The sequence below is a fragment of the Morus notabilis genome, unplaced genomic scaffold (genome assembly GCF_000414095.1).
Source record: "Morus notabilis unplaced genomic scaffold, ASM41409v2 Scaffold453, whole genome shotgun sequence".
NCBI classification, from domain to species: Eukaryota; Viridiplantae; Streptophyta; class Magnoliopsida; order Rosales; family Moraceae; genus Morus; species Morus notabilis.
This window is the reverse complement of record NW_010362819.1, coordinates 154,159-164,633: the sequence shown is the minus strand read 5'-3', so window position 1 is coordinate 164,633 and position 10,475 is coordinate 154,159. Positions and strand designations below refer to the sequence as shown.

At 36.5% G+C, this 10,475-nt stretch overlaps 4 protein-coding genes across 4 annotated transcripts in view; 1 reads left to right on the top strand and 3 right to left on the bottom strand.

The window, feature by feature from the left end:
- Window positions 1–1,931, top strand: part of LOC21394900 (high mobility group B protein 9) — a 2,489-nt gene extending 558 nt beyond the window's left edge. Inside the window, 5 exon segments of the mRNA XM_024168797.1 lie at window positions 1–56; window positions 199–361; window positions 539–637; window positions 1,100–1,458; window positions 1,592–1,931. The exon segment at window positions 1–56 is cut by the window's left edge and continues 1 nt beyond it. Coding sequence (XP_024024565.1) covers window positions 1–56; window positions 199–361; window positions 539–637; window positions 1,100–1,458; window positions 1,592–1,705 — 791 coding nt within the window. The 3' untranslated portion in view covers window positions 1,706–1,931.
- A 370-nt stretch (window positions 1,932–2,301) lies between these two features.
- On the bottom strand, window positions 2,302–3,779 carry LOC21394899 (U11/U12 small nuclear ribonucleoprotein 25 kDa protein). Its single transcript, XM_010102985.2, has 4 exons — window positions 3,318–3,779; window positions 3,075–3,180; window positions 2,858–2,957; window positions 2,302–2,744 (listed from the first exon to the last, which is right to left on the bottom strand). The coding sequence occupies exons 1-4, from the start codon at window positions 3,541–3,543 to the stop codon at window positions 2,649–2,651; spliced, it is 528 nt and encodes a 175-aa protein (XP_010101287.1). The 5' UTR covers window positions 3,544–3,779; the 3' UTR covers window positions 2,302–2,648.
- A 1,534-nt stretch (window positions 3,780–5,313) lies between these two features.
- On the bottom strand, window positions 5,314–6,561 carry LOC21394898 (glutathione S-transferase). Its single transcript, XM_010102984.2, has 3 exons — window positions 6,308–6,561; window positions 6,169–6,217; window positions 5,314–6,051 (listed from the first exon to the last, which is right to left on the bottom strand). Exons 1-3 carry the CDS (start codon window positions 6,458–6,460, stop codon window positions 5,597–5,599), a joined length of 657 nt encoding a protein of 218 aa, XP_010101286.1. The 5' UTR covers window positions 6,461–6,561; the 3' UTR covers window positions 5,314–5,596.
- Window positions 6,562–7,341: 780 nt separating this feature from the next.
- Window positions 7,342–10,197, bottom strand: LOC21394897 (mechanosensitive ion channel protein 8). The gene is made up of 5 exons (XM_010102983.1): window positions 8,933–10,197; window positions 8,619–8,742; window positions 8,195–8,488; window positions 7,904–8,106; window positions 7,342–7,678 (listed from the first exon to the last, which is right to left on the bottom strand). The coding sequence occupies exons 1-5, from the start codon at window positions 10,195–10,197 to the stop codon at window positions 7,342–7,344; spliced, it is 2,223 nt and encodes a 740-aa protein (XP_010101285.1).
- Window positions 10,198–10,475: the final 278 nt, after the last annotated feature.

Below are 10,475 nucleotides of genomic sequence, written 5' to 3'. Positions count from 1 at the left end.
AGTTGGATTTGCATATACTCTACGTAGAGGTAACAAGAAGAGGTGGTTTTGAGAAGGTTCGTTTTCCTCGTTTAACTTAAAATATACCCATGAAGTATAAGAAATGTAGTGCCTTATTATTATTATTATTATTATTATTATTTTCAGAAGTCTTTAAAGAAACACATGAAAAATAAAATTAAAAAAAATCATGTGTAGGTTGTTGCAGAGAAGAAATGGAGGGAAGTGGGTAGTATTTTCATGTTCTCACCAACAACAACAAGTGCTTCTTTTGTGTTGAGGAAACACTACTTTAGCCTTCTTTACCATTATGAACAAGTTTACTTCTTTAAAATGCAAGGTCCTCTTTGCAACCCATCAGGTATTTTTTTTTTAAATTCATTGTTTTATCTCTTATCCCTTTTCTTTTATGTTTTTTTTTTTTTTTTTTTTTTTTTTTTTTTTTTTTTAAAATTATGCCTTCATCTTATTTTTGTCTTCTTTAGCATCTCCTTTCTTCTTTGCCTACTAAAAAGCTTTCCCTTTTGTCGTTCTCCAGTTGCATTTCCTGTTGGCGGCCGTTCATGCAAACCCGAATTGGCTATTGTGCAATATTCCCCCAAAACCATAAACGACAGTCCGAACCCACATATTGAAGGTGATTTTTTTAAAATTTTTTTAATTTTTTTCCCCACAGCTATTGCGGATGGTCCAAAGGCAAATGCAAAGTGAATAAAGTGAGAATGTCAAAGTCAACCACACACCACAAATACTTTGCCTGGTTCTTCTGGCCCCGCAATATTTTCTATTTCACTTTCTTGTCCTGTAATGACTTTTTCTACTAGGTTTTGTGATCTTGTCAGGCTTATTATTTGATTCGAGCAATCTTTGAATAGATTATTGAAGTGAAACTTCCATACTATTGTTGTTTTTTAAGCCAAGAGTAAATTTTTATAAAAATCTCTCTAAAGAAAGGTTTTGATGGGGTCCCACATCCAACGTCGTGTTTCAAATTTGCGGCTGCTGCTTATCTATATTTTTACGGATTAGGATTAAGATTACATTGAAAAGTTATGCCAATGATTTTTAACCTTTGTCATCCTTGATATATTTTTTTAAGGCATTGGAACAATTGAGGGGAAATTCGATTGTGGTTATTTGGTTACTGTGAAGCTGGGGTCGGAGATTCTTAGTGGAGTACTTTACCATCCAGAAGATGAAGGCCCGTCTACCCCGGTTTCGGTTCCCCAATGTAGTAATGCACTCGTGCCATACACCGGAAAACCTAGACACTCCCGTCGGAAAAGGAGAAGCAAAAGAAGGGGAGACCCCAATTATCCGAAACCTAATCGGAGTGGATACAACTTCTTCTTCGCCGAGAAGCATTACAAGCTCAAAGCCCTCTTCCCGAACAGAGAACGGGAGTTCACTAAGATGATTGGCGAGTCATGGAGCAATCTCAGTCCAGAAGAGAGGATGGTAATTCGAAAACATCAATGCGTGGTTGCTAAATATTTGCATTTTTAGGCTTCTGTTTGTTGAATGCCTTCAATGCCTTTTTTTTTTTTTTTTTTTTTTTTTTTTTTTTTTCTTTTTCTTTTTTTATTTATAGGTTTATCAGAATATCGGGTTGAAAGACAAGGAAAGATACAGGAGAGAGTTGAAAGAATACAAGGAGAGGATGACAAACGGGCATACAGTGGAGGTTAACCAGGCAAGCTATTAAGAGTCAAGAAGTGAAGAAAGTAGAATTCCATCTGGAAAGTGTGTAAATAGGGAATCCAAATCCAAATAGAAAGGAGTATATAGACTTTGTTATTGGAAATTCACAGTTCATATTATTCCTTTGATTATGGAGGTGTTCTAGCTTTATATTTCTACTACAAAGTACTTGCTAATGTTTCCCAACTTAAGCCTTGTATGCATTTTGAGTTATTAATCATAATGTTGTTTCATGCCTTTAAGGGAAGCTAAATCTCAGTAATTGAAATCACAGAAGATATAAACATGCCATAAACCATTAGTTTATAAGTGGTCCCATTTCAACTAGCTTTTGCCTGCCACAACCACCACAATTTTAGTTCAAATAGTATTTTTTTTAAATAAAAAACTATAATGTTTTTCCTCACAAAATTTGAATTCCAGTTGGTTTGAATTCTCAAACCAAATTCAAACCAAACCAGAAATTATGAGTTGTTGTAATTGGTTAGTTAAGTAGTAAATATGCATAAAAATGAGTAGAAACGACAAAGAAAAGAATGCCTTAGACTTTTGGCGAGGACGAAAGTGTATTATGGAAAATCAACATCTCAATTTCTGAAAGATACGAGAACATTGTGGTAGCATTATGTATTTTTGTTCCATTAACAAAAATAGAAAAACTAAACTTAAAAATGTAAATCAAGCTTATTCTTTTAATAAGCAAATAAAAGTTCGAGCCTTTCCCAAACGACAAAAAATGTAGAAACGAACCAAAAAAAGGTATAGCCTCTACAAATCATCAAGGTGAGAGACAAAATCTTTTCTAGATTGGCTACGAGAAGAGAAAACGCCGTTGGTCGTACAATTATTTACGAGGTTTCGTTCGAGAAGAAAAAACTAGTTCTGGGCTTTGGCATACTGTGTCTGTCGAAGGATATCGATACGTTCATTTCAAAGTATTTTGTCAATCATGCACGTTTGTTAAGGCCATGAAAAAAACGGTGTTTTCTTCTCTTTGAATGCCCTCCCTTATTCTTTGACACAACGTAATGTACAAACTGTACCTGCATATGCCCAACAATCAATAAGCAATTATTATTATTTTTTCAAATTTTTTCAATTTCTCTTCTGCGAAAATGAACAAATAAAACGAGGCGTTAGAAATAGAGCAGAAAACCTTAGAATTGTTGCGTACGCCAAAGCCCTCAAGTGCAGCCTTGTCATCAAGTAGCTTCTCGTTATGATACGATAAGCAAAAGTTTGCCCAAACGTGCTTCCTAAATCTCCAAAAAACCCCCCCCAAAAAAAAAAGAAAACAAATTTCCATTGAGTATTCGAAGCTCAATCAAACCCAAAAAAATAAATTTTTATGTTTCTGATTAGATTATACAAACCATGATATGTGGCGGTGACCCATCTTTGACTGCTCCATCTCGTTCACTTTCTGCTTGATCGCAAGCTTAAGATCCTTAACACTCGCGGTGTTCATCACTGCCACGTCTACCCCACAAAGAAAAAAAAAACAAATAATCTAATAATCTGAAGGACGTGAAAATCTTCGAAAGACGCACGTAGACCAAGTGTTTGTGAAAATGCCAAGCCGAAGACAGAAAGAAAGAGAGTTTGGAGAGAGTTACCAAAGGAGGTTCCGTCGAGCTTCAGAACTGAAACTCGCATGGCGCTGCCGAGTTCGAGGCTTATGAGGGTGTCGACATCGGGCAAAGATGGTTTCTTTGGGACATCGGAGAGAATCGGATCGTCGAGAAGGGCGGCGAGAGTGGAGTTCAGCCTCGCCTTCTTGATGTTGTTGGTGTTGTAACCTTCCACGTTTAGATTATCTTCTTCCTTCGTACTTGATTCCATCGCCGGTAACGGCCTGCACCTGTTTTCCTCTCCAATTCGCCGGACTAGAAATTTCGGGATATTGTTTAACTCTGGCTTCACCCCCGACCGACGGTCTTAGCCGACTCCTGTGTGAATTCACGTGGGCCTTAAACTTTTGAAAGCGGGCCCAGCTCCAGTCTCAGATCCAATAATACGAACTTAGGCCCATCTTTTAGGAACAGAAAATAACGCATTAGGAATGATTATCATCTTTTTTTTTTTTTTCCTCTATCTTAAATTTCTTGCTGATATTTAGAATTCATCTACCTCTTGTAACAATAATTTTTTAACTTGTGTAGTTACAGATTATTGTTAAATTGGTAATTCACAACACTATTCACTCACGGAAGTTTTGGTAGTGTATACAAAAGGATATAAATATATATATATATTTGAAACGTATAAATAACATATTTTTAAAATAATTGACGTAATTAGGGTACGCTGCATATTTACCAGTAAATATTTATATCAAGTATTTATGAGTATACAAAATTATATAAAATAATTTATTGGTATACAAAATTATATAAAATAATTACTTATCAATAAATATGTTATTTACTTTAATTATTTAAAAATATGTAACTGTTTAAAAAATATTTTAAAAATATGTAATTTACTACAATTATTGCATAATCATTCAGCCCTTTTTGTTTTTAAGCATCAAGTCATCAACTACTTATGATTTACCATTCTTCTTCGTTGAAAATATTTTGATTTACCCTATTAGAACTCAAACCTAGAATCTAGATGTCACATCTCAAAAAATATAAAGAATAGAAATACTGCATCTCACTGAAACGGGACTAAATTTAGAAGTATTTTATGAAACTTGACGCTACCTCCTAAAAGAAGAGATAAATAAATAAGGGCTTCTTCTTTTACCGTTTTTGAGTTAAGTAATTTGAGTGTAGATTTTAAATTGAGTTTGAGTTATAACTTGAGTTGAAGTTGTAACTTGAATTTGTGTTTGGTTGTGTACATTTGAGTTATGGTTTGAGATAAAAATCTTTTTGAGTTTGAGTGAGTCAAAATTTGAATTTGTATTTAGATAGTATTTTAATAAAAAACTCAATGCTGATAGAAAATTTTAATAGGGTATATGGGTGGGATTTTATTCGTCTTTTCGTTGTCAACGCATAGAAAAAATCATCTCAATCAGAATTAAAACGAAAAAGTTATAGTATTTTTAAGAATAGAAAAAATATTATTCATTAATTTGAGTTCGAGTTTCTGAACTCAAATTGAAGGAGAAACTTGATCTCGAGTTTTAGTCTAAAACTCGAGTTCAAACTTAAAAGAACATGAACTTGAATAAAGTTGTAACTCGAGTTACTTTTTTTTGAGTTTTTGACTCAAAAACTCAACTGCCGAACAACCCCTAAGTTTGTACCTAGAATTTTGAGAATAATAATAATAATAATAATAAAGTATCGTTCATTTCACCGATTTGAGTTTTGCTACAGTTTAAAACTCTCAGAAACAATAACATTTACCTTTTTAACTATAGTAAAAAATTATTACATAAAGTCACATTTTAATTCGAATCAACGAACTAAATGGACAGAAAAAATTATCTTCCAACAAGATTGAGAGTGACAAAATTAACCAAACACAATGAAACATTTCTTTCCGCGTATGAAAACCGTTTTATGAGCATGTAACAGATAACAGTAATTTTGGTAAATTAACAGATAACAGTAATTTTGATAAATTAACAGATAACAATATTATCTAAATAGCAGATCAGCAAGAAAATAAAAATAAAATAAAATATCAAATAACAGTTGTACGAGGATCTCCCAAAAGAAATCCTCCACAAAGCGCAAGATAGACTATCACTCTAGAGTCTAGGCATATCAAATAACAGTTGTACGAGGATCTCCCAGAAGAAATCATCCACAAAGCGCAAGATAGACTATCACTCTAGAGTCTAGAGTCTAGGCAGCTCATCAATTTATTAAAAAAAAAAAAAAAACATAACAAAACCCAAAAAAAGTAACTTCCAAACAAAACCAACTTTTTCAGTTCAAGAACTCTTTTGCATCTCAACGACCTTCTTCCACGAATCTCTGCTCGAAATCTCATCCCACCATCTTCCCACATTCTGCTTGGAAGTAAATATCTCTGCCCTATTAGCCGCCGTCACCAAGTACTGGGTATTGGGCAAGTGGGACAGATCCGCCAGCGAGAATTCGTCGCCGGCCAAGAACCGGCTCTCGCCGAGCCTCTTCTCATACACTTCTAGAACCTTCTGGAGCTTATCTTCGTTCTGCTTTATCGCTTTAGGATCTTGCTTCAGCTTCATTCTCGGTGCGAACGCAAGCTGAAACACGAGCGTAGAGCTTGGTGGGTTGAAGCTTTGCCCTTCTGCTTCTATCCACTGATCTATGGAGGCTTTTTCCAATGGGTTTGTTCCGTACAGTCTCTTGTTTCCCTTCTCCGCATGCTTCTCGCAGATGTAACGGCATATGGATCTGGATTCTGACCAAAACCCAGAAAAGAAATAAACATTTTTTTCCCATGAATTTTGAATTTGTTTTCAAACTGAATCAATTTGACGAGAAAAAATAAAATAAAATTGTGGGTGTTTGAATTTACCGAAAAGGGTAATGCTCTCGTCTTGAAAAGCCGGGACTTGGCCAAAGGGCTGGCAATGGTGAAGAAGAGAAATGAGAGTGGGAGAAAGTGATTTTTTTTTTTTTTTTTGGATTCACAAATTGTATGAGAATCAAAATACCTGGATCTTGAGGAACTCAGGCTTCTTGTGGTCGCCTTTGGACATGTTGATTGGAATGAGCTGAAATTCGACATCTTTCTCATGAAGACAGGCTAAAACCCTTGAGAGAGCAGTGGACATGGGTGGTCCGTAAACTTTAACTGGAGTCGCCATTAGAGAGTATAGCTGATTGGAATGTGGATTTGCTGCTTTTTTTCTTCCTCTTTTTTGTCTTTGGTATTGGTCATTGTTTCTTATATGCTTGTGTGAGTGTGTGTGTCTTGTTTTACGCCATACAAAAGCACGGGAAGCTTCAGGCACTTTATCCCTTGCTTAAAATATGGTACAACTGGAGTTGGGTCCACCAAGTTGAGATTTAAAAAAGAATGTGGCCTAACCTAACCTAGATAAGACGCTTTAATTGACCCATTTTATTTATGGGCTTCAAGTCCCTCTCTCTCTCTCTCCTTTGTCGTTGTTGTCGTTGTTTTCTCTCTCTATCTTTCCTTTATCGTTGTTGTCGTTGTTTTTTCTCTCTCTCTCTCCCTCCTTTCTCTCTCTCTCTCTCTCTCTCTCTCTCTCTCTCTCCCTCCTTTGTCGTTGTTGTCGTTGTTTTCTAAAGGAAAATGTTTAATATTGCACACTTCTTTATCTATGTGATAATATATTAGGTCATAAAAAGTTATAGTAAATGTAACTTGGAACATTTGAGTTATGGTTTCCTTGGATGTTAGAGCTTAGAACTTAGAACTTAGAACTATTTTATTGATTTTGGCATATGATAAGGATGTTTACATCCACAGTCCTTAAGTTTCACACAAAGGAATCCATAAACTAAAATTGTGTTACAGAAATTTATCACAATTCAACTGCGCAGGAATGATCTCTTATCACCGTGATTTACACTTCCATCAACATGGCACAATTCTTTTCCCCCAAGCACAAACATCTTTCACAAAATCAAGGAATTAGATTCCTACTTTTTATTATTATTATTTTTTTCACTTGAGTTAATATTTGTTATACACGTTTTAGCACCAAATTATTGCCACTGATTAGTAAGTCCCACTGGCATATGCATTCTTCATCACTTCCTCGGCTGCAAAATAAGCTGCCCACATTGAAGTTGAAGGCGAATCATCGGCGTTGCAACTCGGCAAGCTTCTGACATTGACGTTAAGAGGCAGCATTCGGTACTCGATGTCGAGCTCTCTGAACACCTTTATCATCTCTTCAACTAAAAGGGCTCTCTTGGTCCTTCTCTCTCCAATGTCTTGGTGGTTCATTCTGTGTGTAAGCAACACCGAGAATCTTAATTTGTTCAAGTCCTCCACGTCCTTCATTATCAACATTGGATCCGGGTGCCAGTGGTCGCTTCTGCTCTGAATATACCTGGAATTTTATAGCAGCCACAGCCCCACCAAAATTACTTTCTTATAGAAAAATATTTGGTTAAAAGAATACTAAGATCCTATATTATTATGCTGGCACATAATTTCCAATGCTACGATGGCCAAATTTTTCAAGGCAAGAGCATATTCTTCACAGTTGGCTGATGAGAAGAAATCATATAGAAATAGAAAATTCTGAAAAAAAAGAGAAGGATAAAATTTTTACCTTTTTATTCTTTCTTTAATAGTGGCTATTTTCTCCATTGGAGTCGAGATGTGGACGCAAAAATCAATAGCGTCTCCCATGTCTGGACTGCGATAGAAATTTGCAATGGGCTTGGTTGCTAGAACGCTGTTGGGGTATATGATCTTTTGGTTGTCATACCTCACGAAGATTGTAGTTAGTATATTCATTTCGTCTACTACCATCTGTGACACAAATAAATTACTATAAGGGACCCTTTTGAAAAAGATGAAAGGGCCATAGTAAAGTATCTTTTCATATGAAGATCTTTACCTGGACTCCGTCCACTTCACAATGATCACCAACATCGAAAGGGTGCACAACAAATAAGAAGATAATTGCTTCAAATATGGTTCTGCAGGAGTTTCCGAAGATAAATACGACCAAAAGAAGCTGGGAGCTTATGAAGACGAGGAAATGTGCGATCGGAATTCCGAGTATAAAAAGCGAGGTTATCACAATGAGGATGGCTACAAGAATATTCAACATGTTGTGAAGCTCGTCCACAGCTGTTTTTGTATCATTCAGACAAAATGCAAGCGCTCTTCTCGCTCTAAAAGCATTTACCTAACAAAAGAAAAGCTCACAACTTGGCCAAAAGAAGTTTCTTACTACCAATAAATAAGCTCTATCTATTACACAGCCAGAATCAATAAGGAACGTCAGAATTAAAGCATGCGAAAGAGGAGAACTTTACCACCCAATCATTCAGAGTAGCCTTGCTAATTCCCTCTTTTTCAGCTGCTGCTCCAAACAAGTGGATTGTCCTCATAGCTTCATCTTTACTCATAAACCGCATCAAGTCCTCTAGGAATATACATCTGTCACAACGAGTACATATAATATTGACATATCTTGCAGAAAGGAAAATTGGAATTGTACAGAAGAAAAAGGTTTCAATCTCAGGGTTAAAACTTTTTTGTACAAGAATCATTTGACACAGAGCAAAAAGAAATGCTTCAAACCAAATTGCATATAATTTTTAAACGGAAGAAGGGCATAGTAACATACTGGCACCGCGGCTTGGCTACTCTGGAGAAAATCTTCTTGGCAGCTTCTTTTGCCTGGCAAACAGTTTTAATCTGCAAAGAAGACTCATCGTCGGTATCCGAATTGAGTATTCGCTCATCCAGAGTTGTCAAAGATCCGTTCCTGATGATACGCATCATTCTCCTCATATTCCAAGCAGATATATTCTTCGGGTTTAGCTTATGCAAGTAATCAATTGGAATTTTCTTGTCATGCCTCTCAGAAGCGTGCCTCGAAAATGTAGGACTCCTATTAAGCGATGGGAATGGACAATCATTCCTTGGAAGAAGAGTTGCCCTGAGCTCACTAGGCACGGCTGCCCCAGCACTCTGAAACTCCCTAGCCTCATGTCTTTCCAAGGATATCGGAGGACCAGAAAGCGTCTCGATCACGTACTGATTGAACAAAGCCTCCTGAATTCTTTCAAAGAAGTTGTTGACATGGAAAGACAAAGCAAGGACCTTAACAAGAAGTGTTTTCAGAAGCCAAACCAAAGTGCCCACCAGAAAACAGACCAAGATCTTGGTCACATAAGGCAGGATCCTGCTTTTGGTCTTCTCTTGAACCTTTTTATCAAAGATGCCGTGCCACACAAGCAAAACGAGCCCCAACCAGAGACAATTTTGGACAGACCTTCTTAAACCATAAACGAAATACAAAACCCTTTTCCGCAAAAGAAAATTTCGCTCCAAAACGATCACAACCAACCGAATCACCCAACCGGAGACTAAACGTCCACATATTAACGCCAAAACTAATATCTCCCATTTCCATAATGGAAGGTCCCAAAGATTTTGCCTCTTTAGAATTGGAATCCAAAGGCTACAACCCAATGCTGCAATGATCAAAACAAGGCTTACCCACTGAAGAAGCGTAACCGGGCTGCATTTGGTTCCCTTATATTCTTCTGGAATGTCGTCAAGGTCGTCCTCATAAGAAGGCTCATTGTCACTGTGTAGTCCTCCAGAATCAACTGTTCTTTCTGATTTCTGACGCGGTTCGTCGACTGGATCGATGAGCCTGGACTTTGTCTTGCTCGGAGGTGGCTTCCACGAGCTTTTTCGAAAAGAAGCGTTTGAACTAGACCTCGCAATTTCAGCCATACTAGTACCACCACCCCCACTTTCTTGGTTTGTTAACTCAGTGTTTCTTCTTCGTTTGCTGCTGTCAGTAGGCCTTTCAGGTGAGCCCTGACTACAGTTACTTTTAATGCTGATTACTGCTTCTCTATCCCTCTGATCAGCCATTGGTTGTGTTTTATTGAGAGCTTAGAGAAGTTGAACTTATCTCTTCTTCTTAGTTGGTTCTGTTTTTTTTTTTTTTAAATATGTTATAATTTTTTTTTATAAAAATTTAAAACGTAAATGTTAAAAATCAAGAATTATTATTAGTTTAAATGTATAAATTAAACGGCCATTAGTGCGGAAATGTGGGTTCCAGGACTTTCTCTAAAGTTCCGGTAGTGTCAACTTTTTAAGCGATTCTCGATCCACTTTTAGGTATTGTTCATTTCGCTGATTCGAGT